The 24,814-nt window shown below is 36.9% G+C and overlaps 1 protein-coding gene across 1 annotated transcript in view; it reads right to left on the bottom strand.

Annotated features, from left to right (window-relative positions):
• USH2A (usherin) overlaps positions 1-24,814 on the bottom strand; it is a 371,525-nt gene that overhangs the window by 336,931 nt on the left and 9,780 nt on the right. The window contains exons 3-4 of the mRNA XM_050972284.1: positions 3,357-3,492; positions 2,092-2,155 (exon numbers count right to left, since the gene is read on the bottom strand). Coding sequence (XP_050828241.1) covers positions 2,092-2,155; positions 3,357-3,492 — 200 coding nt within the window. The remainder of the gene's footprint in view (positions 1-2,091; positions 2,156-3,356; positions 3,493-24,814) is intronic.

The following is a 24,814-nucleotide window of genomic DNA, read 5'->3' as shown; positions in this document are numbered from 1 at the left end:
AAGAATCACTCTGGAACTCCTCTCATTGCCCCACACATATGGAGTCCTTCAGACACCAAGGGAAAGTTGTTCTTTGGTGAGAGCTCTAAAGCTAAATAGATGAAACCCACCGTAGATGCGAGGAGAAAAACTCTTAACATTTTATTGCAGCATCATGTCTGACTTCAATCAGCAGTCTGGATCCTATTCTTAAACACACCATAGTGCCAATATATTGCCTGTAACCACAGTGAAGTTAGTGATTGCACTCAAACCCTCCCAAAAGACCAGCTTGAAAAATAATACATTATACCTTAGGAAATCTGGGTAGAAATATTTTCACTTTTAACTAATTTTTATCAAGATGTCCCCTTTTTTAACTGCAATCAACCTAGTCATGTCAAATCACTGAGATACTTCAGTACCCTCTGACATCAGCAACTGCAATAAATAAGAAGGTAGGTAGGCAGGCAAGAAAGCAGATATATGGATGACACGGACAGTTCTTTATCTGCTCATCACTGATTTAAAGGAAGGATTTTGAGAGACTAGAAGAGACTGAATTTTTATATTTAAACCTTGTAACTTTTCCTATTTTCCTACTTTATCAGTAAGAGCATAATTTTGTGTGCTTATTAAGCAAAAAAATACTTGCTAGCTGCCACTACAGCTTGCAAAGAACCCAGAGTTACAGGACTTTTTACATATCCATAGCCTAAATTAATTTGTATGCAGGCAAGACTTTCCTTCCCAGTTTATCCCAGAGAAACATTTTGGACCATGTTATTTGTGGATATAAAATCAAATCTAGAAAGACATCAGTAGGTCAAAACAGACTGTAAAATACCTTAATTTTAAATTGTTAAGCTTTATTCATTTTACTGACCTAAATTGTAGTTCAAAAGATTTGACAAGCATTGCTCTGAGAAATACAACCAATGTGATTTTCATAAAACTTGGAATTCAGATTCACATTAATGCTTCCAATTCACAGGAGCTCAGTTTATCATAATGTCCTGCAGACAGCTGAGCTCTGAGGAAACTGCTCTACATCTTATTGAAAGACTATCATTAAGTAGCCTGAAGGTCTGCAGTCCCGAGTGTCATTGTGTGCAGCCTCCCCGGAAGCACCATACAGACAAATAGGAGCTGACTACTTCTGGCCAGCCTGAAATGACTGGATTAATCCAGCATGAGCTGGATAACAAAGGTAACATCTCTTTGTAATGTGCTAGGAAGGGAGGCTGGTGGGCAACAGAAATTGCAGTGGCAACAGTAATTTGGCCTCAGGAACACAGGAAGTCAAAGCAATTGCCCAGGGCTCTGCGGGCTGAGGTAGCTAAGTCATTGGTGGCTTATGGTGACAACTTGATCTGAAGAGCAAGGGACAGTGGCACTTCAGGGCAGGGGTGTGTGCTTGGGGCAGGGAAGCACCAAGACTACCTGACACAGATACCATGGGCAAGTGAAACCAGAGGAAAGCAACAGCTAAGCACAGGGAGACAATCCTCCAGCCACAAAGCCAACATGCCAATCACTTGGAATGCCTGTCCTCCTTATCAGACTGGTATCTGAGTGGTCCAGTTTTGACCCTGTGGCTCCCTTCCTTGCCCTACCGTTTACATGCAGCTCGGAGGAAGCTTAGCAAGTCTTATCCACCAGGAGTAAGCTTATCAGCACACTATTATGACAGAATTATGATGAGTAGGTAACACCTAGACAGTTTATAAGCATTGAAATCTAGCAACTGGATCTACTCTCTGCAGAATACATACTAAGTCAGGTTGTAGCAAGGACAACAATAACAAGGAGAGCACATTTATTACAGAGTTTTGTTTCACTACATATGTACTGCATACACCACTACATACATCAAGCCTATTTAAGCAACAGTTCAAAAGCAAAACACATTCAGTTGTTGAATTTATTTTGACTCAATATTTTTTAGATTAAATGTAATCTTTGAAACGAGGCTCAGGGAACTACATCGTCAAAAGCAATTATCTAAAGGGAACATCTGAAAAGCACTACACTTTGGGAAATAAGCATATTGTTATCTACACTTCTTTCTCACCACACTCTTATTTTGCTACAAAAATAAAAGTTCTTTACCTGTTTGTAAGTGCCACAGAGTAAAATCGAAAATCTTGCATTCTTCCAACAAATTGCTCTAAACCTAAGGAAATATACTATAAATAATCTATTGAGCAGAAGGCAGCTTTGCACTGCATGAGAGCACCTTTAATTCAGCACTCAGAAATCTCTCTTGCACAATTACCCCTCCTGAATGAAACCATCTTGGGCCTGGACAAAACTATAGAGGGCAGTGACTTAATTTTTTTGATAAAAAAGAATGATTTATAATAACTTTATAAGAACATTTTGTACCTATCTCTTTTCTGATTAGAGAGGTGGCACAGGGACCGGCTCATTAGACAGAAGTAATGAGCCAGTCCATGTGCCACCTCTAATTAGAGAAGAGATACAGTAGGTACAACTGTACCTATCAATTTATACAATAAAGATAAAAAGCATTTTAAAATATTCCTTTCTTCTATATGATTATTAGCTATCCAGTATTCAGAATCAAAACCACAACAAAATACATTTCCAAATACAAGCTTTAAGAAATGGTGCACAGAATACTTTCTTGCCCAAAGCCACAATAAAACTGTTTATGTGACATATTTTTAGAAATTAACTTCAAATTGTGCATGTTCCTGAAGAGCAGTAGTCAGTGTTCTTACACCTGCAGAGCCAAGAATTAGTGAAAAGTAACCAAACATCCCTCACTGTTCTTCAATGATCATGTCGTGACACAGAACATACAAAACTCTAGATGTAGATGAAGAGTAGAACTTTCAGGCATTACTAGAGGCCGAAAGATTCTCATTCTGCCACGGTTTACATGAGTATTGATAAAACTGAAGAACACAGCCAGAAACCTTCAGCTCTGTTCCTGACTCTGCAGAGAGAGGAGTATAGTCTAGTGACCATGCACGACTCCATTCTGAAACAGAATATATATTCCCTATATTCACTCAGAAAAACTACAGACAGAAATTAGTGGAATAAATCACTTTACATACATTTTTTAGAGAAATCAGGAAAACCTATCTATCATACAAATTATGATCATCTACCAAACATCAATCTATTCATATACGTAGACTTTTTGTAGACGATCATAATTTATTCTATCTTCAAGCCAATCTTTTTGAGAAAGATAATTGAAAAATAGGAATTTTCTTCTGCAGTAAAGTATTCCTTCTCACCATATAGATAACTTAAATTACACACACATTTCTTTTAACCACTTCATGCACATTTTATTTTGACTATTCCAGTACATTCCACTAAAGTACTAAAAGATTTACCTGCAAAGCTTTGTCCAATTTGCAGAGTACCATCAGCATCAGTATCTGAAACTATTCCCATAAGAGTCCTTGAATCAAAAGCTGTGTTATCATCTTCCCAACCATCCAAGAAGAAACTAATTCGGCTGTGATGCACCTATAGAATCAACGTAAAGGGGCAAACACATCATGCTTTTTTATCATGCTTTTTCTGATTTCCCTACATTTTTTGTCTATCACTGATTAACTGATAACATAACCTCAGGCTATTTGTTGTGTGTCTTTATTTTTGGTGCCTACTGAAAGCAGTTACCTGTTTTTCATTAACATATTACCACTCAGATGCATAAAATTTCTATAGAGGTTAAATCAAAGAAGGAACTACAGCACAGGGTCTGGTGGAGATGGAGGAGAAGAAAGGAAAAAAAGGGTGGGTGTGTTTCACAAGGTACAAGGCTGGTTACAGCTCCATCACCACTTCAGGCCATGGGCACATGTTACAGCTGTCACAGCTCTTCTCATACATCACTTCAAACAGGCCTCAAGGGGCTGCACACCATGCTCAGGATAATCAAACACAGGCCTCCAACAGCCCCCAAAACGCCTCCCTAACCCAAGCCTGCTTCTTCTACAAGGGCTGAAGGGAACTGTATAGGAACTGCCTACATCTGCTTTACACCCATTGGGTAATTCCCTTTCATCCAGGGAATCCTTGGCCAGGAATATGCACTCAGCCAGCACCCCAGGGTACTGTTTTCTGCAAGTGCTCCCTTCCCTGCCAATTCATTTTACATCTGACCTAACGTTCATAGAAATACTTTCTGGCATTCTCCCAGCTCCACAAAGTCACAAGATACTGACAAAGTTGGGGGCTTTTTTGCATTAGAAATCCTTATATCTAAGTTACCCAAAATTAGAAAAAGTTTGATAATATGGGAGTGCCTTTCAGCCTAACATTATATGAAATTCAGTACACTCATTTAAAAAATCTAGGCCCACACAAAATGAAAACCACAAGTATTATGGCTATAGTCAGGTTCCCATTAATGAAATTCATTATAGAAACTAAGTTGGACCTACCGTAAATTTTTATTTCAGAAAGCTTATTTGCAAAACAAATTAAATTACTTGGGTTTTAGCAATGTTTAGCTTGCATAAAGCTTTTTTCACATGATAACTTGGTAGCTTTATACTTTTGAAACACCATTTTGCTGCTGCCAATTAACAAAGCATTATTTTAATTTTGCAGGTACGGATGCCTGGTGAATCATGTCTTTTAAGACAAAACTAGAGTGCTTTAGCCCATCTTGACAGTCATGCCAATCAAAAGAAAATAAACCTGGAATTATTGCTTCCTTAAAAACAATACCTATGTGAGGACACAGAAGGTTTACAAGCCAGAATAATTTGTTGCAAAAAATAAAAAGGAATGACAGAACTTATTTACTGGTTAACAAAATAACAGCTTGAAAACCACAATATAAGCGCACACAATACTACTCTGACAATAAAATCTTTCAAATTTCAGACCAAGATAAATGGACACAATTATCTATAAATCTGAGCTCAGATGATCAGCATTGGTGCCTTGAGCAACATGAGCCTATCAGCATTTTAAGAAAGAAAACATGAAATAAGATGGAGGGGTTTGTTTGGCCTTTTTTCTTTCGGCTTCACACAAGATTGTACAAATGAATTTTTCCTCCTTAAACTGTACTTTCAAACATAAACATGTATGCTGAGCTTTATTGCCATTTCCAGATTCAGTCAATATTTCCCAAATTTAGACAGGAATATTTATTGCCCTTCCACTGATGGAAATTTGAAGGCTATTATCATAATTACTAAGCCTTGAGATTTGTTCAAAAAGTTATTGCATATGAGTTTCACCCCTCAAAATACATCTCTCCATTTTAAATTATCTTTTGTGTTGACACATCAATGACCTAAATACAACAATTTCTTTATTTAATTTTAATACAAAGCCCTCTAAACATCTGATGCCCTATTTGCAAGAGCCTAAGTATACGTATATATTGTGGTTACATTGCATTTTTTTCTGCATCACATTTTTTACAGCCTGTTACTGTCATTTGGTGTTTGACTGTTATCATCATAAAAGATACAGGCTTTTCTACTTTGTTATTTGTAGCATTATCTCATGTTTTACAACATCTTTGCACAACATGCCTGCACATGAAATATAACTAGTGAAAAGTTCTCAGTGGTATTAATGCATAAAAAAGAATGTGGTTCCATCTCTACTGTCTTTACCCAGCCAAAAGCTGATGAACAGCCAATTTTCCTTTATCACATTAGCACAGCCATGAGGGAAACACATTTGTTCTAGTCAGCTACACTAAAGATACTATTACCAATCTAACATATACATGTTTTATATCAGCAGTATTCTCAGAGTATGAGGGAGCCAACAATATATTAACACTAGCATGACAGTTTATTTAAGAAAAGAAAATTGTCTCTGTAGAGGGACAGAAGTTAGAAATGTATGGCTAAAGCTCAGTGTCACTGGTCTAATAAAGGTAATAATTCTTAAGCTTTCTTTATAGCAGGTAACACTCCTGTGGCAGCTCTGTCATATCATTCAAATAAAAATGTTGCCTTTTACAAGTTTAAGAGTACCTTTATTTTTAGTCAGATATGAAGCATGTTTCCGCTTTTCTGTTTCCACTGTAAAACATTTCTAAGGGGAATTCAAAAATGGGCACGCTCACCCCCATCAGCTTCTTGAAAACTTACTGTCTCAGGCACAGCTTTATAGGACCTAATTCTGTCTCCTCCTGTGGCAAGCAGAGTGTTCACCTCCATGCACCCCCTACTAAATTTAGGGGGTCCATTCATGACTTAAGAGTGACAGAATTGGGCCCTAAGTGACCAGGTATTTTTACTTGTTGAAAATAGGTGACTAATGACAATTTTAAATCTCCCTCCCCCCTCCCCCACCACCAATCTCATTGTATTAAATAGGATTTAGAATAGTTGGGTTTAATATAGCACATCCCCAAGGTAGCCCTAAGCACTTTACAATGCTGAATTGGATATCAGTAGTGCAGTGACTGTGTAAGGCAAAGGCAGCAGTCATTATGCATTTGGCAGTAGCTCAATGTAATGATCCCCCTGCTGGTTATTAAAGGGGGTATGAATATCTGACATGGGAGGAAAATGTAGGAGGGAAACCATGTGTGGTATAAAAAATCCCAGCGGCTCTCCACTGTGGGAGAAGAGGAGGTCTCAAAGTTTGGTGTCAGTTCAGGCTAAGCTAAATAAGAAAAGGCTGGCACTAAATGGGCTGCTTGATGTGGTTATTTAAGGTCTCCTGACCGTTAGCATTAAATTCCATACAATAGCACGGAACTAAAGGAACACTTTCTCTCCTGACTAGGACAACAGGATTATTCCCCAGTTGTCCTTATTAACAACATTCAATAAGAATTTGCCCAAGAGAGTAACAAGAGATGGGTAGGAAAGGTTGGCTTTGTGATTGTGCAGAGCACAGGACCAGAAGCCTGGGACATCAGCACTCTGATCCCAGCTCTGCAACCACCTCACAGTCTTGTGCTTCCCCATCTGTCAGATACAGCAAATCACCTCTCAAGGAGGTGGCAAGGATTAGTTACTAAGATCCATTTGCTCTGAAACTACATCAGCATCTGCCAACATAGAATCTAATACGAATTCCAAACAATGGAAAATCCATTTGATGGTGAACTGAGGTGGTGAAAGATATCAATACTCTTTCCTCAAACAGCACTCTTGATATGACCTGGAAGAGTTTCAAAGATGAGAGGTACAGGGCCAAAGTGAGGCAAATTCCTTCAGTGCATCCCAAATTAATTTTATAGTTCTCCAGCACAAACAAGTTGTGCACCAGAGACAGCAATACAAAATAAAAGCACTTCCTAAGCAAGGAAAGCTTCTCTGCCGTATGGGTCACAGTACTGCAGAATCACAAAATTACAGATTGGGTAAGGTTGGAAGGGACCACAGTGGATTATGTGGTGCAACCTCCCTGTTCAAGAAAGGGTCATTCCAGATAACACGTGGCACAGGATTGTAACCAAGTTATTGCTAATGAGACAGGAAATTTATTATAATTTTATTTTCTTACCTAAAGATCTGTGCTCCTCTCATCCTACCCACAAAAGCACAACAATTAAATTTAACATGAATTTTGCCACTTGGTTTGGGTCAGGTAGAACTGTCATGCAAACAAAAGCCAGTATCTTCAAGTATTAAGCACTAACAGAACTGCTAAATTCCACTACATTGCAGTAACCTGTATGGCAAAAAACAAACATCACAATCAAATACTCCACTTCAGAGCAGTTGCACTGGTTAAGGGACTATGGCAAAAAACAATCTCCTTGACTGAAGAATACCATGGGTTCTCTTTTTTTCATAAGCCTTTGTTGTACTGATATTTATAGGTATAATGCATATGGGTATACCAATGTATAAATAAACAGTCCAACAGTTACAAGTAAAGAGTATAATAGGTAGAGTAAAAATATGTAGTAGTACAATAAAAATTAACAATATGCTTTAAAAAAAAAAAATCCTAATCAACACAGAGGCAGAAGAGATTTTGATATCAAGTAAAAGACACAGTTATACTGACTCCACTTTTTTGAACTACAATGACCCTTTTGAAGCTGAAGCCAGTTTGGGGGAGTTCTGAAACCACAATCTACAAAGTTTTGGCTGTCACATAATAACACTCACATTTATTACCTTGCAATGTACATGTGTGATATCTGGCCCACTTAAGCAACATACACTTTTTCTTCACATGCATTAATCATCCTGTCATCAAAATGTCCTCTTACATATATATAAAGGCAACTGAGACAATTTTAGTCTCTTCCATGTGGAATTGAATTGCACCATTTCAGCCAAAATAAATGAAGTTAAGGGACCCTTTTTTCAGTGAACACTATGATCTTTTTGCATTAGTAAGATTTTTCCATTACAAGTCGGTCCTAATATTAATACCACCCATACACCTCATGGAAAATTATTTCTAATAAATAAGATAGGAAGGAAAGACATAGAAAAGAATCCTTTATGGTTGATAAAAAAAACCCAAAACCCTAAGAATCCATAAATGTATCACAGCAGAGCTAAAGATCACTAACCAGAGAGCAAAGCTTCACAGCACTAAATGACACACAACCAACAAAGACAGTAGTCTCGTTTCCAAATATTTCAATTTGTAATTAGTATATGCTTCAAAGACACCTGTTTTTCAGTTAGTACAACCTTATCCTTTATGTTATCTTTCCTATTCCAATATTTATTGGCATGAGAAAGATTTATTAAAATATTACAGATAAATTATAGGGAGTTATTTCAAGACAACATTAATCTTCTCCACTGGTTGAATATACATTCTTTTTACCCTTACTCATCAGAGCTTCTAGCAACCATAAAATACATTTTAATCCTAACATTTCCTTTTATTGTCTTTTGTTCTAATAACTAGATCGCAGTGTCTGGCAAGACAGATTAACAGAACAGAAGGATTGCTTCCCAGATTTGCAGCCCATAAATGAGGAGTTCTACAACAGAGGGAACTCTGGCACCAAAAATGAAAGGAATAAAAAAAAAAATCTTTTCCAGTCATTTAAGCCAAATAATACCAACCCTGGCCTACTTAGTTTTCCAGCCAACTTAGTGATGGCAACCACTTCAACTGCAACTTCAGCTCTAACAGCTATTCAGACCATCACACAAAGTCTCAGATGCAGGGGCAGGACTGACCAACACAGACAAAACAAGAACCAAAAATGCATCTCTCAATAATAGGAAATTACTACATTCCAATACATGTAATGGACACCACTGTTCTCAAATTAAGATGAAAAAGGAGCAGCTCAGGGCTATATGATTTATAACTGACATTCATAAGATTATTCAAAAAACTGTACATCTGTATAGTAAAATTTTTTAAAACTCAATTTTTAAGTTAAAGATCCAAATTTAGCTAGTTTGCAAATGCAAGTTAAATTTAAAAACTTAATATAAACTAAAATACAATGTCAGTTTCTCAAATACAAGAAAAAAAAACCAAATACTTCCCCAAATAGAGAACAAATATTAGGTGCAAGAAAACTCAAGTCTGTTTTCATTTTCCTTAAAACAAACCCTATTTGCACAGCAGGAAGTTACTCAGAACTAGAAACAACTATTTTAAAGAAAATTATACACAATATGAATAATTTTAAAATGTTTTATGATAAGCAGTTAGGTAGCTATACCATTTATCTGTAAGGCATAAAAATATAGGGGGGAAAAAAAATCTCAATTTATTTTCCAAATCAGCAAACTAGCAGGAATAACCCTTCCCTTTGCTTGTGTTAAAAATTAAAACAACTCCAGAACCAATAAAGTCACACAGGCTTTACAGAGATGTAAATTAAAGCAGAAGCTAGCATAAATTATTTGCTTAATCATTCAGAAATAACAAGGAATCAGTTATTATGAGAAATCAGGAGGAGCTGCAACTCACCCAGCTCAAAAATTACTACACAACGTACCCTTCCCACCACTTACTGTTACTTAATTTGGTGTGGTTCTTATAAAAATTTCCACCTAAACACAGCTTGCTATCTGTTAAACTAATCAAGATTCAGAAAACCTTTTTTTCCTTCTAAATGTATTGCAGATTTGCATCAGGAACCTTCTCAATGAGTCTATTCTATAGAAACAGACAGTGTATTAACACATTTTCTCCCAAGGTGAGAAAACAGATTAAGGTTATGACCAAAATGACAGGCCTGTGGCTTCCTTGAATACTTTAATAGAGTCAACAAATCAACAGTGGCCACTGATGACAACAGAGGAAAGAAGACAATAGGTGGAAGGAGGGGAATTAGTGATGCTACTATAATGGTGTAATCAGAAACTTGAACATAAAAATCTTTTTCACCTTCAACCTGTCTAAATATGCTCTTTTTGCCTGCTCATATAAAGACATATAGCATAGTTACCACTGGGGAACATGTGGGTTCATGTACTTCCTCTGCAAAAGCAGGTGAGGAACAGAAGTGAAACAGTTAATAAAAGCAAGAGTAAAGGGCTTTTGCCTATCAAAGAGTGGAGATGCACACAGGTATGTATTTCAGTATTTTCTTGCATAATTGCAAATCTTGCTGAAGCTGCAATTACAAAGGCTTCCACACAGCTTTAATATTTCATAAATGATTTTCTGTACAGAGGAAAGATCAGTGATATGGACTAAGCAAAAGAATTTTGGGGGGAAATCCAGGATGAAACCACTAGCATGAATCCAGGCTTACTTTCAGCTGTCATTTAAGCAGAGCTAGTGACCAAAAATCACATTGCAACATTTTATACATTTTTTTTTAATCTGAGCACCTATGCATCCCAAAAGTGATGAATTAGAAACAGCAGACAACTTTCTGCCTCAATTCAACATGTTTCCTCACTGAATAAATTGCAGAATTTACATACCTTGAATGTTCATTTTAAAGAATCCTTCCCTAGCCCTCATTTGTGCCTTATTCTCATTTTGCATTATTTGACTAATTTTTACTTCCTCTTTTTTGTCTACTATATTTGCATTTAGCTTTGTAAAGAACCAAACAAAAAAGAAAAAAAAAAAAAAAACCACAGCAACAAAAACCCCAAACAATGTGATAAGTGTAGTGAATGCAGGTGGGACCAGATTCTTGCCCCCAAGCATTATTTTTCTCAAACACCAATACAAACAGGGAACAAAACAGGTTAACCTGGAAAGAAGAGGGGCAGGCACTGATCTATTCTCTGGTGATCAGTGATAGGGCCAGTAGAATGGCATGAAGCTGTGTCAGAGGAGAATTAGGCCAGACACTGGGACAAGATTCGTCACCCAGAGGGTGGTTGGCCTCTGGAACAGGACGCCCAGGGAAATGGTCACAGCCCAAGCCTGACAGAGTTCAAGAAGTGTTTGGAGAATGCTCTCAGGCATTCTTGGGGCTGGTGCTATGCAGGGCCAAGAGCTGGACTTCTATGATCTGTGTGGGTCTGTTCCAATTCAGGATATTCTATGGTTCTATGACCCCAAGACCCCAAAACTCCTCTACTCTTCCCAACCCTTCAGGTAATCAATCACCCACCTTATGACTGCTTCAAAAAAATAAAGGTTTCCACAGTTTAACCTCTGCAGATGAGTCAGGATTCCACATCACTCTTAGCCATCTTCTACTTCACACATTACTCACCAGCACTAGTACACAGCCTGCTCCTACAGTCCCATATGGCTTAGCCATCCTTACAAACTACAAAATGAAGCCTAAACCCAAATTTAAAACCTTAACTGAATGGATAATTCAAGAATAAGAACTATCACTATGATGACATTATTGCTAGAGATGTTTGGGCAGATGTTTTACATACATCAAAGTCTTCTGCAGTCTTTTTTTATTTTTCCCTCTCTCAGAGATAAAGCTTACAATCTTTAAAATAAAGAGAGTTCATTTTTTGTATTTTGTGCTTTGCATTTAAATTTTTTTTAATCTGGAATGAAAATTGAGACAACAGAGGGAACTTGGCAGATCTAAAGCTTGGCAAGAGATAATGAATTTATGTAGCAAACATATGAGAACAAGGATATGTCAGGAGGAATTTGTCTACGAACTTGTTCTCAAACAGACCAGCAAAGACACTAATAACCATGTTAATAGGGACGGGGTTTGTGGGAGGGAGGGCTGTGGAAACTAAAGAATAATATTCAAGAGGACAAGCCAGCTCAGACAATTTATCTGCATAACACTTGACAGACAAATGGCACCTTCTGCACCAGCAAAAGAACTGCCTGATGAGTTTGCCAGTGAGGCTGGTGCTGCTCCAGCTACAACCCTGTCACGATTTCATATCTTCAGTCCATTTTTAGCTGGTTTGCCCAAGAGCAAATGCAAAAGCTACACACGATAAAATCAATTTTATCTGTTCTTATTAAATTATTTGCTCATATTTCTGAATTCCTCTCCTTCCACATTCAAATACTATACTAGCTTCACATGGCAAAAATGTAGTTTTTGAGCTGTAAGAACTCCATGTTCCCAGGCAAACCCAAATTCACCCCTCTGTATTTCAGACCTTGGAAGCAACTTAACTGCAAGTCTGAAGGAAAAGAACAGAAGGTGATAGAGGCAAGGTGCAACCCTAGCTACTATGGAGGGTTCAATGTGATGTTTTTCACACCTATTTGGTTCTCAGGACAAACAGCATTTTACAGGAAGGAAACAAAGAGGGCTCAAAGCTTTTTATTGCCACCACTAACATAAGTAACAACATGGCCTGGGACTTTATTACTATGATTTTCAAAAAGAAGGTGCTTAAGTTATCATCCATGGTTAGGGGAAATTCCTTTACTTCCAAACAATCTGTCACTTTTAGAAGGAAGACCTGCCAATATAGTTCTAGGCCAAGATTCATGATCTAACTCTTGCCAAAACTACAGTCAACTCTGTCCTCTCACCAGAACACATCAGTCTACCTGAAATATGCAACTAGAAACATTTTAAGTTGTTTTTTTTTTTTGGGTTGATTCATATCAAAAATCAAGGATGCTGCAATCCTATTATTCACTGAGAGGCAAAATTTTTTAAAAATCTCCTTTTCAGAACCTCCTTAAGCTCTATGGGAAAATCACCTTTGCCTTTAAGAACAGAAACTGAATTTGTGAGTGGAAACAATATATGTACATGGCATTTGGTGTTAAATCACTGATTTTTACTTCAAAATCAGGATGGTGCTTTAAGCTGACCAGGAACCCATAGAGAGAAATGGTTTGAAATAATTCATAAGTTTGATTCTTTATTATGTTCCAAATGAAGTTTCAATGCATGCAAGTTCACCATAAACAGGAGCAACTAACTGAATCAAGGATTGAAACTATTTTAACCTAGACTATTTTAGAACTGTTATGAGAAATTACAAGGAAAGATGCCTTTCTTTGGAAAATTTTTTGGGAATGCTAACACACATCAGTATTTGATGACACTGTGCACAATTTTGTTGCAGAATCCAGACAATTTTAACTTTCACTAACATAATAGGGTAAGAACACCTATGCTGACTATATTTCCCTGCAGGCCAGAAAAGTGATAGAATACCAGAAAAACATTCCAAAGAGAATAATGCTTTTTCATCTTTGCTTATATCCTCTACTTCTTCTTGTCCTCTTCTTGTTAGATTTTGACAGATGCTTTTCCAGAAGTTCCCAATAAAATAAAATCCTTCATTAGATAGCTTTTGAAATTAAAACTGCCTAAATGGGAAAAAACCACCATTTTTTAAATACCTAAATTGACTCATCACAACATTCTGTCCAGAGATAACAAGTGGAGTGACTAGTACTTCAGCTGTGAGTTTATTTAAATGTAGACATACACACGCAGTATTAGGAAGGCAAAACCAGGATATGAAATAAACATAAGGCATCAGCTCTAAGCTCACTGTCAAGAATATACCAAGGCTTCTAACCACAGAGTTCAGCTGAAGGTAACTATCTGTCAAATGTAATCTGTGCAAGTGAATATGCTTAAGCTGGTGCTATGAATCAACCAAAATTGCTTTGGTCTTATTGACATTCAATTGCAAGAATTTGCAGCTCATCCAGTCCAATAGACATCTGACAACACCAAGAGTGCTTCAGTGACAGAAAGCTTTAAATATAGAGGCAGCTATCATCACAATACACATGGAACTAAACTTTATGATCCCTCATACCATCTTCAGAAACAGGGCATCAGCTGAATGCCATAAGACCACATAGTCATCCTCTCTGCCTGTTGCCAATTCCTACAGTCAACAAATCACTGCAATTTAAAAAAGAAAAAAGACAAAGTACAGATTGACAGAAATAGACCATTCAATGTTCCACCAATGTCCCATTAAATCTCTCCCCAAAATCTACTTCCGCCATTATAATCTTTGTTCACCTTTTAAAAATAAAATGCAAGATCAAAAGTTGTTCGAACTGTTTGCATTAGTTAGGGGGCAGATCATCAGCTACTACAAACTGCCTTCACCTTCAGCAATGTCATTTTACACCCGCAGATTCAGCCCTCAAATAAGTTATATTTACTTTCTTCCTACATCTGTTCTTTACACCTTGAAACAAGATGTCTGATAATGAGTGTATGTGGGAGATTGAACAATAAAGCAACTTGCACAGAGGATCCCAAAAGCAGACCAATTTGTGTCCTACCTTTACACAAAAGAGAGGAATACCACTTGCAAACATGTATGTGTTTGTTTCACTCTCATCTCTCAGAGAAATCCTGCCATTTCAGCAGTAGATGTTCCAGCAGAACACAGCGTATTTTTCTAAAGATTTTCATATATCCACACCATCTACACGAGTTGTTACACACCCCCATGCTTGCCCTTCCCAGCTCTGGCTTCCCTTGCCACACAGTGAATTGAAATCATCCCAGATTCACAAACAGAAAAAAGAAGTTAGGAAAGAAAAACAATGTCTACTATATACAGCTTGCAACCATGCTTAAGGGGATGCATAGTGTGATTCTGAGGAGAAGAGGGAAGAAAGACTCCTGCCCATGTTATGAGCACTCTGAACAGTTATGCCTACACTCTGAGAAATGCAGTGTAAAAAAAACAAGAGACTTGAGGAAGAAACCTCATCAGGGGACCACAGCGACAGAACTATCTTAAAACAGAAGGGCTGGAGAAGATAAAGGGACAGCAGAAGAAATGGTAAAGAACAGCGAAGGGGAAGGAAAAAGCATAAGGTCAGGAGGGGCAAGTTGTCTCTTTGCCTTTCCTTCTTTTGCCTCAGGCCCATATCGGCCTTTCCTTTTCTTGACTTAACTGGGATGAATTTTAATTGCAGCCTCTCTACGTGTTTTATACACTATGTTCTCTCTACTTGTGTGGAGTGGATTTCCCATTCATCACAGGATTGCAGGCAAAAACCCCAGGAGCATTTTGCTTTCCTTCAAGGTTAGCTTTGCTAAAATCAATAACTTTAGGGCTGCTTCTCCATCTAGCCCAAACCCCCACACCAAAACCATTTCAAATTTCATAATTTTTAATCATTTGATTATGCTTCTTGTCTCCACTTACAGATTTACATTTACAGCTTCTCCATAACTGTGACAATATTCTCCACTGCTTCATTAACAGTATTAAAGATAGCAATCTTACAGTAACAGCAGCAACATGCTCTCATTTGTAGTTTTAACACAGTTAATATCAAAACTGATCTCTAACTATCTCTCTCCCTACCGTCTTCTCTTCAATACACCAGCATTGTTCAAATCAAAGTTCTGGTTTTCTTAGGGACCATTGCTTGTCCTAAATAGTTTTATGGCCAGGGCTTTTTTGTGACCACCAGCATGTCTGGTACAACAGCCAAGAATCACAACCACATTAAACTGTCCTTAGCTTGCACGCAAACCACTAAACTTCATTTTTAAAAAATGTAGTTAAAAAAATTAAAAGGAGGGAGTGAGAGCAGGAGTGTTTCCTACTGCAGATAGAGTACTATCCCTCAGCAATATTGTTACATCTCTTTCAGCTTAATATTAGCTCTCCCTTCACTGAAACTGTGTATCTTGGCATTTTAAATCCCCCTTCATTTTCCTGGTTGTCTGTCTTATTCCAATAATATCTTTCTTATCCTTGAAAACATGTCACTCCCATTCAGCAGTCTTATTACATATGCTCCTAGCATTTGTATAAAAGATATTTAGCTTTTCTCTTTGCCCTCTTTTACTTTTTTCACTATCTCGTACAATGTTAATCCCTTCTCAGTGGGAAATGGTTTTCCCTCTATCCAAGTCTTTCTTGTCATGCATAGATCCACTAGTTGAACTTGAATTCCCTGAAGAACAACATAAATTTAAAAAAAAAAAGCAGCGGGGAATGGTGTAAAGGGAAAGGAATCCTGAAATGCTCCTGAAACAATTAACTCTGTTCAAAATTTAGCCATTTATTAATATAAATTTGACCCTGCACAGCAAAATCAAAAAGCAACACAGACTCATTCATAAGGCAGTTTACAAGCTTAAGAAAAACTAAAAGCTATTTCATGAGCAAAGCCTTCAAGATGCAAAAATGCAAGTGACAGCAAGCAGAAGGACACAAAGTAAGAAACAAATTGTTCATTGTTCATATGAGGTAATTTTAGCACTGTATTAAAAACTGAGTGATGTAACCCACACTCAATTATCTGATAAACCAGGCTGGAGACAAAAAAAGATCAATGTGAAAAGAGACAGCTTTTGAAATAGACTATATTTTTAAAGAATCAGTATTTTAAAAAGTAAACACTGCTTTAGAATCAACATTGAATCAGAGATTAGCAATCCTTTTGCACAGAGTAATCACTCTAAGTATAGATTGGCAATTTTCACTTAAGCTTTTGTTGACCCATAGTTGGAAAGCATTTCATTAGTATGAAGAAATATTAAAATGGTTAATTACAGCTATTCCACTTTCTACACCGGCCAGCACTGCCCCAATATCCTTTATTGCCAGGGTTAGTAGAGCTGTATCAATCTGTTACTGATGCCTCAGGACAAAACAAACACATCGGGGCAGGGGCGTGGCAGAAAGAAGCCAAGAGAGCAAAACTGCAAATACAGATTCTGTTAGAAACTGAAGGAATTAACAAAAAAGCTTTGCTACAACTACTATTTTAAGCATTGATCAAACTCTATTCTTTTCACACAGAAAGCTTTAACAAGTGACACCTGTGCTGTAAATGAGTTCCAAACAAAAAAAACATGAGAGGATCCTAGTCACCAGATCTGAAAATGCATGAAGAACAATTGCTTTCTTGCTGCATAATTATTCTATTTTCCTCAAATCACAGAAGAAATCAGATCCAACACTCGATGATCACTACAGTAACATGAAAGGAGACAAGTATTAAGGATTCAACAAGCTGCTTTTTAGTAGCTAAAACAGTTCACAGACTTGCCACAATTAATTGAAGCAAAAGGTCAGAAAGTACATTTTAGATAATCTCATAACAATGCATATTTTCTCTCTGCCCCCTCCATTTAAAATACAGTAAAACCACTGATTCAGAATTTTCAGGAACTACTTGTAATCATGTAAATTAGGGATGAAATGTGGATGTCAAATGAAATGTCCCTTCTGAATAAAGTCTTCTGCTTCACTAGTCAAAGAATAAGCAGATACCTGCACAAATGAGGGGCGCTGTTACTAATGTACAATTATTAACCTTATGACACTATCAGCTGCATATTAAATTCTAGTCTCTTAAACTGATTATATCTGAAGATTTTGTACCACTTTACACCACTCAGTACTATTATTCCTAAGTCATTCCCAAATTTAATGCAAGAATACACTGGTTCTACAAAACAGAGCTGAACAGCTCTGCTGGGACTGAAAAGTTGAAAATCCATTCCTCTGTCTTTTTTGGGGGATGATTTACATAAGAAGAAAGCAATTATTTCTGCCCTCTGAATGCCTTGCCACAAGAAGTTCCATGTATTCAGTTAAGGGATTTTTGCAAATAAAGTCTCATCTCTTCTTTCAGGGCTTAGTTTCTTTTCATGGTCAAGGAGCCACAAAAGTCTGGCTTTGATTCTTTTCATATTCTTCCCCACAACCTTACTTCAGGCCTTTACCTCCTCCTCTGTGCCCTGCTTTCTTCCATCCATCACAAAATCCTTTAGAAATGGTCATTCAACTACTCCTTTGTACAGTAACTCTCCAACATTCTTTTTGATGGCAATTCACTGTAAGCTTCAATTTTCATTTTTTATAACAGCTGCTTTTTTCCAGAGTTACTAAGCATCTTAGCAGCCACACTTGCCAGAGATCCAAACTGTGATGTTAATTCCACTCAGACCAAAAGTGACTTTGGAGGACAGTTTTTTGGCAGCTTATTGACAGTAGTTTATTTTTGGAAAAAGTTAAATGAAATCGTTTATGCAGCAGCTCCCTCAACTACATTTTGCTAGAGATGGGCTAGGAGATGACCAGGGGAGGCTACTTATAAAATTCATAGTGATCTCCTGAGCACTTTAGAGTACAGACCTTGAGTTAAGGCACAGAAAATCCAAGAAGATTACTGAACAGCACAGAGAAAGATGTTAATAAACACAGTTTAGGAAAAAGGATAAAGGCCCTTCAAACATAAGTAAATGCACTCAAAAGTCCAGCAGAAGAGTGGCAATGCAACCTGTTACGTGCATGATTTACAGACAAGAGGCACATACATAAGGCACAAGTAAGTAGTAACCAGAAAAGCTCAGAAAGACAGACTTTTTCTTTTGAGTAGCCCTGATTCCAAGAACCACTGAATTCCCATGGGACATGGTCATCAAGCTGGAAAGACAAAGGCACACACCTCTGAGTACTGAGGATAAATCTTCAAGGGTAAGAATTTCAATGTAAAGAAACAGAAGTTTGAAGTTCTAAAATGTCAGATTAGGAGCAATGTTGATGGTTATTGTATGCTGCCACCGAATACCACATCATGATTTGCTTAGAAGTGCAACAAGGATGACCCTCACAAGATAGATGGGCCACCTACAATCAGTTAATAGCAAGGATCCACCTAAACACCACCTGAAAGGAGAGAAGAGAGGCTTGAGAGGAAAATATTTTGGCTTTTATTCAGGAGGCAGAAGATAAAAAGCCAGTGCCATTCTTTGAAATGCTGCCAGTATCACAAAGGGTCAGACAAGCAAGGCTGCATGACTCTGCACACAAACAGTGCTTGGAAGAAGGGATTTAGGGTCAATTCCAAATTGAAACCCTTTTCTAGAACAGACAGAATCAAAGGAGAGTCAGCTGCTTCTATATCCAAATAAAGGCAGTTTATTTGTGTATCAAGATGGGAAGTAATGAAAAGTTGGGGGAGAAAAACCAAGTACCTAAACCAGCACTGTCCTAAACTAAGCATGCACATAGTATGCTTAGTTTAGGACATAGCACATTATATTTATTTTGTCATAATTTACATGCATTTTCATGTAAATTATGACAAAATAAATAAAATGAAACATATCTGTCTTTAAACTCTAAAGTCCACGGTTTGAACCTGAATTTCAGGAATTAAACAGATCATAACACTGAAAAAGGGTTGCTATGCCTTAAAGCTCAAATTTTGATAAAGCAAATGAGCTGTGTTAAAACATACTACAGAACCTGGTATTCCAGCCCTATTTACTGAAACAAAACAAACAAACAAAAAAAAAAAAAACCCCACCACACAAAAACAACAAAAAAAGGGTACCTTCAGATTCAATGGAAGATCAGAAAAGCAGTAACAAAAAAACCCCTCTGACCTATTTTCAATTAACCCTACACAGAGAAAAGAACAATGCAGACATTGAAGTTATAGATATGATGCATGAAGAGGACTTGGATCATTTCTTCTGAGAATCCATAAAATCAAGTCTGTACTGGATGAATTGCTTGGGAAAGCACATGGGTTAATACTATACACTAGAAAAGGCAACATGACTTTTGCAGAGGGAAATCAAGATCCAATTTGAATTCTTTGAAGACGCATGTGGATAAGAAGAACTGATCAATATATCACACTGGCTTTTTAGAAAGGTTTCAAACTTTCAAACTTGGGAGAGATTTAATGGTCCCATTTCACATAGACAGTATCACTAACTCCAACAATCTCTGCTATCTAACATTTTGTACAGGCTTGAAAAGTGGTTAGTGAGGTGAAAAAAAGATGGAGGGAATACATGCAGATAATAGAAATCAAAGCTTACTTCAAAGGTACAAAGGATCTCAGAATTAAGGAACAGGCAGCAAAGTAGCAGACTAAATTTCTCACTAACCACAAGGTAGCAGACAAGAAAAATATTCTTGTCCATGTAAACACAACACTAAATTCTGAAGAGTCACTGCTCCAAGTAGTCTTGGAGCTCCTATAGAGTCTCTCACTAATGAGCAAGAAAGAAACATTCCTTATTGGGAAGGAAATTTTTTTAAATCCTACAAAACTTTGTTGTTTAGAAATTTGTGGTGCGAAGTGTCTGGGATAAAAAGTAGAGTTCTGTCACTTGCATCCTCCATTAACCCCAAAGTTTCTGAAAATATCAATGAGGATGAAGAAAATGCAGAATGGCTTCAATATAAGGAGAAATCTTGCTTATGAATTATTTTAACATGTCATAAAGGTCCATAATCAAAATATCAAAAAGCATAAGAATGATAAAAAGAAACAGGCAAAAGAAATCAGCAAAAAAGAAGTTGGCAGACAGCAGACTTAAAACACAGAAGAATTTCATACAGCCATAATGCCATATGAGGAATTCATTTCCACAAGAGTCCAATGCCAAAATATAAATTATAAATATTTATATATATATAATTATATTTATCTATAATTATACATATTTCACTTTGTAGATAAAAAAATAATTAGACTATTAAACTAAAAATAGGTCAGTTAGTGACTATTTAAGACAGTCCAGCTCAAGAAGCTTCAAACCCACTGATTTTCAGAAAATGAGTCAGTGATACATTCAAAAGAAAGTTGTTCCTATTAATGTACTCTTCTTTCATACTCCAAGACAGGCTATCTAGACAACTATCAAACAGACAGGGGAGTCCTTATATTAAGCAAAAATTACAGCATTACTGAGCCAAGGCACTAGAATGAGACACACAGACAAGAGGACTTCCTCTCCCTCTTCCATCCCAGATCCTTCTACTTTCTACACAACCTGATAAGTTGTTCAGAGCCAGGAAATATTCTTTGCTTCCAGGAGAAAATGATACATGAGAAGTCTTACAAGATTCCCCCTCTGGACTACCACCAGCACACATGGATTTTGTGTTGTACAAGATCTACACATGTAATTTATGTCACCTTCCATTTGTTGCACACACAGATGTTAACAGAAGATATAAGACAGAGTTCACACATAAATAATGGAGGTTGCACAAAGGACAGCCTGAAAGTTTCGCCTTCCATTTCTTGATCAGACTTCTGATTAAGTCTGTCTTTAAGCTACAAAAACCTGAACCAAAGGTAGAAATTACTTCTAAAAGTAAATAAACAAACCCCCCAAAACAAACCCAAAAATGAACAAACACAAACCTACAGAAACAAAAGCTCTTCTATTTGGCTGTACTCAAAAAGTTTTCATATTTGTCAAAAAAAGTTTCAAGTACCTTGTGAAAACATTTACATAAAAATCTGCACAGCATAAAGTAGAAAGGACAATTATTCAGTATTTGTGATCCATCTTTATCAGGAAAGATGCTACAATCAGTTGCCTGCTTTCTGCTCACACACTGTGCAGCCAAGAACTACCTGCTGGAGGACCTTCTGCCCACATTGCAAACAGTGTGCTCTAAATGGTGATAATCCACTGTACAAATTCAAGCTTGGTCTCCTCAAGAAGGAATCAAATTGAAGCAGCTCAATAGTAAAACAAGACTCAAAATAGACAGAAGACGAACCTGGATCAACAAGAACTCTTCCCGTACACCAAAGTGAAAATGTAGATACACACATCAAGTCTCCTCCTAGTCCAGTGTATCAACAGCTACAAAAAGCAAAAAGAGACACTTCCAAACTCTTATAGTTTCTCCCCATGCATTTCAAGGGCACACAAAAGTACCTGAGCTGAGACCTGCAGGACAGTAAGTTTTGAGACTGGGGGAAAAATAAGAAGGTAAATCATTCTTATTGGAGTGTTTTCATTATTAAAAATACAATTGGCTGCAATTTATTTTTGTATAAGAAAACTTCTTTCAAAGCAAATTGAAGATTGATGGTTTTCAAATCTTGAAACTTTCTAGACAAATAAGGCACAGCTTCTGCAAAACATTCAATACTACCTCCTCTCAGTACTGGCCACACAAAGGCTTAATTCCATTCCTACCATATATAACAGAGTCTGGGCAGATTTCAGTGGTATTTGCAACTGTAATTACAAAAAAAATTGCAATTTCCAGAAGTAGAATCAAGATGGCATTGACAAAACCTGTATTTTTGGTGTTCTCTGAAATTAAAATCTTTGCCCAAGGAAAGTTCCTTGCCTTGTGTTCTGTTAGGCAGCTGTTAGACTGCAAATTTAAATCTGCAAATATATTCAAAATCATACTCAGGCAAGAAAATAAGTAGTTTAAGAGACAGTGTGAGTAGACTCAATCATCTGGGAAATACGCTGTTTTCTCAAGAAGCTGAAGTTACAGCAGAGCTTTCAAATGTACACAGTCAGCATCCTAATACCCACAGAACACGAGGAGAAGAGGCAAGAACCATAGGAGGACCTCTGGATGCAGGAAAAAACAAAGATATTTTACTGATATCAAAGAACACAAGCTGAATGTCCAGCAGCAGTACCTGAATGGCCTACAATAGTAGTAGAATAGATGCTGAAGTAACTCCATGTTCATTGTGTCTGTGAACAGTTCTTTAAACACAAACTCAAATACATGACAGACTGTAATGTGTGTTTTATTTCCACTGTCTGGCAGGAGCAGAGCACTAGCCATATGGATAGACTGCATCCTCACAAATACTTTCAACACAGAATTGCAATTAATAGACAAGAAGCTCCTAAAATGCAGAATTAACGCAAACTCTCCACTCCCTTCTTGGACCTGACAAACTACTCTTAAAAGATACTAAGTGATGACTTCAAAGAGGAGATCAAAGCAGTTTGTTAAACCAAAATGCTTTCTTGCTTTCTCATGTCCTTATTAAACCTAGGGACCATACAGTTTAGAACACCCTGTATTTACTAAGACATACATAGGGAGTGCATAAAATAAATGTTTGCCTCCCTGCTTTAAAGTTTCAGGTTCTTTGCTTATAAAATAAACTGTAAAGTATTCAAAAACTTGTACAGAAAATAAAAGGATTTCACAAATTGGAAAGGACAAGTTTTCTCTTGATAGTCAAACAGTTATGATGTAAAGCAGTCTCATTAAATCATAAGTACTTTAACCTTTTCTTGAAAGAACTGGAAGATTTAAAGATTTATAAAGAAATTTTGCCTAAACTAGGAAATGACTCATATTTGACATGTATTGAAATGATAATGCTGATTTCAATAGGCACTCTAAGAGCATTTTCCTCCCAGGAGAGTAATTCAGTCACGGTTACCTCTCTGCATTTAGATTTTAAACTTACTTTCCAAAGCTTTTAATGTGCTATAGTCTGCCAAAACATGGCAGAGTTACATAGATATGATCAGGCAAAATAAAGGCTAGCAAAAAGACTATTTTTATAATTTCAGACACTAAATATGAAGCAAAAACATCAATTTGACATGTTCTCAAAGAATCTCCTGTTTCAGCAGCCTCATCTGTATCTGCAAATTCACATTTAAACTCCACTCTTCTTAACTGGTAAAATAAATAATAAAGTATCAAAGGTAAAGTGAAAGACTCAACACTGAAAACTGAAAAAGAAAACACACAATGTTGCTGCTGTTAGTAGTGTAATAAATGCAATACTGGTTTCACCTTGCAGAGATAATATGGTACACAACTGACCTTAATAACGCTCAATTTTTTAATTCTTTAGAAGCTAAGATTTTAAGATGTCAATTGTTCTGAGGTTTCACTTCAGTGCATATCAGATTCTTTTAAGTTAAGGCTATATATCTTTTACTCCAGTGTGTACCTTCATAGTTTTTGCTAACATATACCTAAAACTATATCCTTCAAAATATCATTAAATCACGATCAAACACACAATAGGAACCTAAAACTTTCAGAAGCCTGAAAGACTTGATCCTCACCAACTGAAAACAACTAGAACAGTAGAAAATTTTGTAGAGGAGTTTCAAGTTCACTACTTTGCATTTTGTAATAGCAATTTTATTTCAAGCCACTTCCCCCAGTCTTTTTGGTCATGCCATTCTTCCTGTGCAACATCTTACTGTTCTGATTATGTCTATTACCAGCTGTTATGATAGGAATTCTCAATATTTCTGCCAAGATCATTAACAAAAGTAAAACACAAGGCTGAAGACTAATTCTCAAATAATTTAATTGGTTTCATGCCTGCCCCCTCCCCAGGATTATAAGCAAGTTCCTCTGAGCAGTATCTATTGCAATCCTTCCCATGAGCATTCCCTTTGACCCTACAACTTCTCATAGGTTGTCACATCAATGCTAAACTCAACTCCAGATAGACGAAATTTGACACATTTACTTTGCCTGGAAATCAGCTTTCTCATCAGAAAAAAAAAAAAGCTGAGAGGCTAGACAGTGATGAGCTATCTATAGGAAATCCACACAGCATTTTATCCCCTTTTTCATTTAGCTCCACATCTTTATCTATTTCTTCAAAGATCTTTTCTAAATCCTCATACGCCACTGCATCAAGACATAGGTCTGCTTTACCAAGATCTTTTTTTCTTCCTCTTGGTACATACTTTGGCTGGGGTGAAGGTAATTTTTTTCACAACACCCTGTGCTGTGTTTCAAATCTGGGGGTAAAACAGCATTGATAA

Source organism: Serinus canaria, chromosome 3 (genome assembly GCF_022539315.1).
Source record: "Serinus canaria isolate serCan28SL12 chromosome 3, serCan2020, whole genome shotgun sequence".
Classification (NCBI taxonomy): Eukaryota; Metazoa; Chordata; class Aves; order Passeriformes; family Fringillidae; genus Serinus; species Serinus canaria.
The sequence above is the reverse complement of the archived record's forward strand: the minus strand, read 5'-3'. Positions and strand labels throughout refer to the sequence as shown.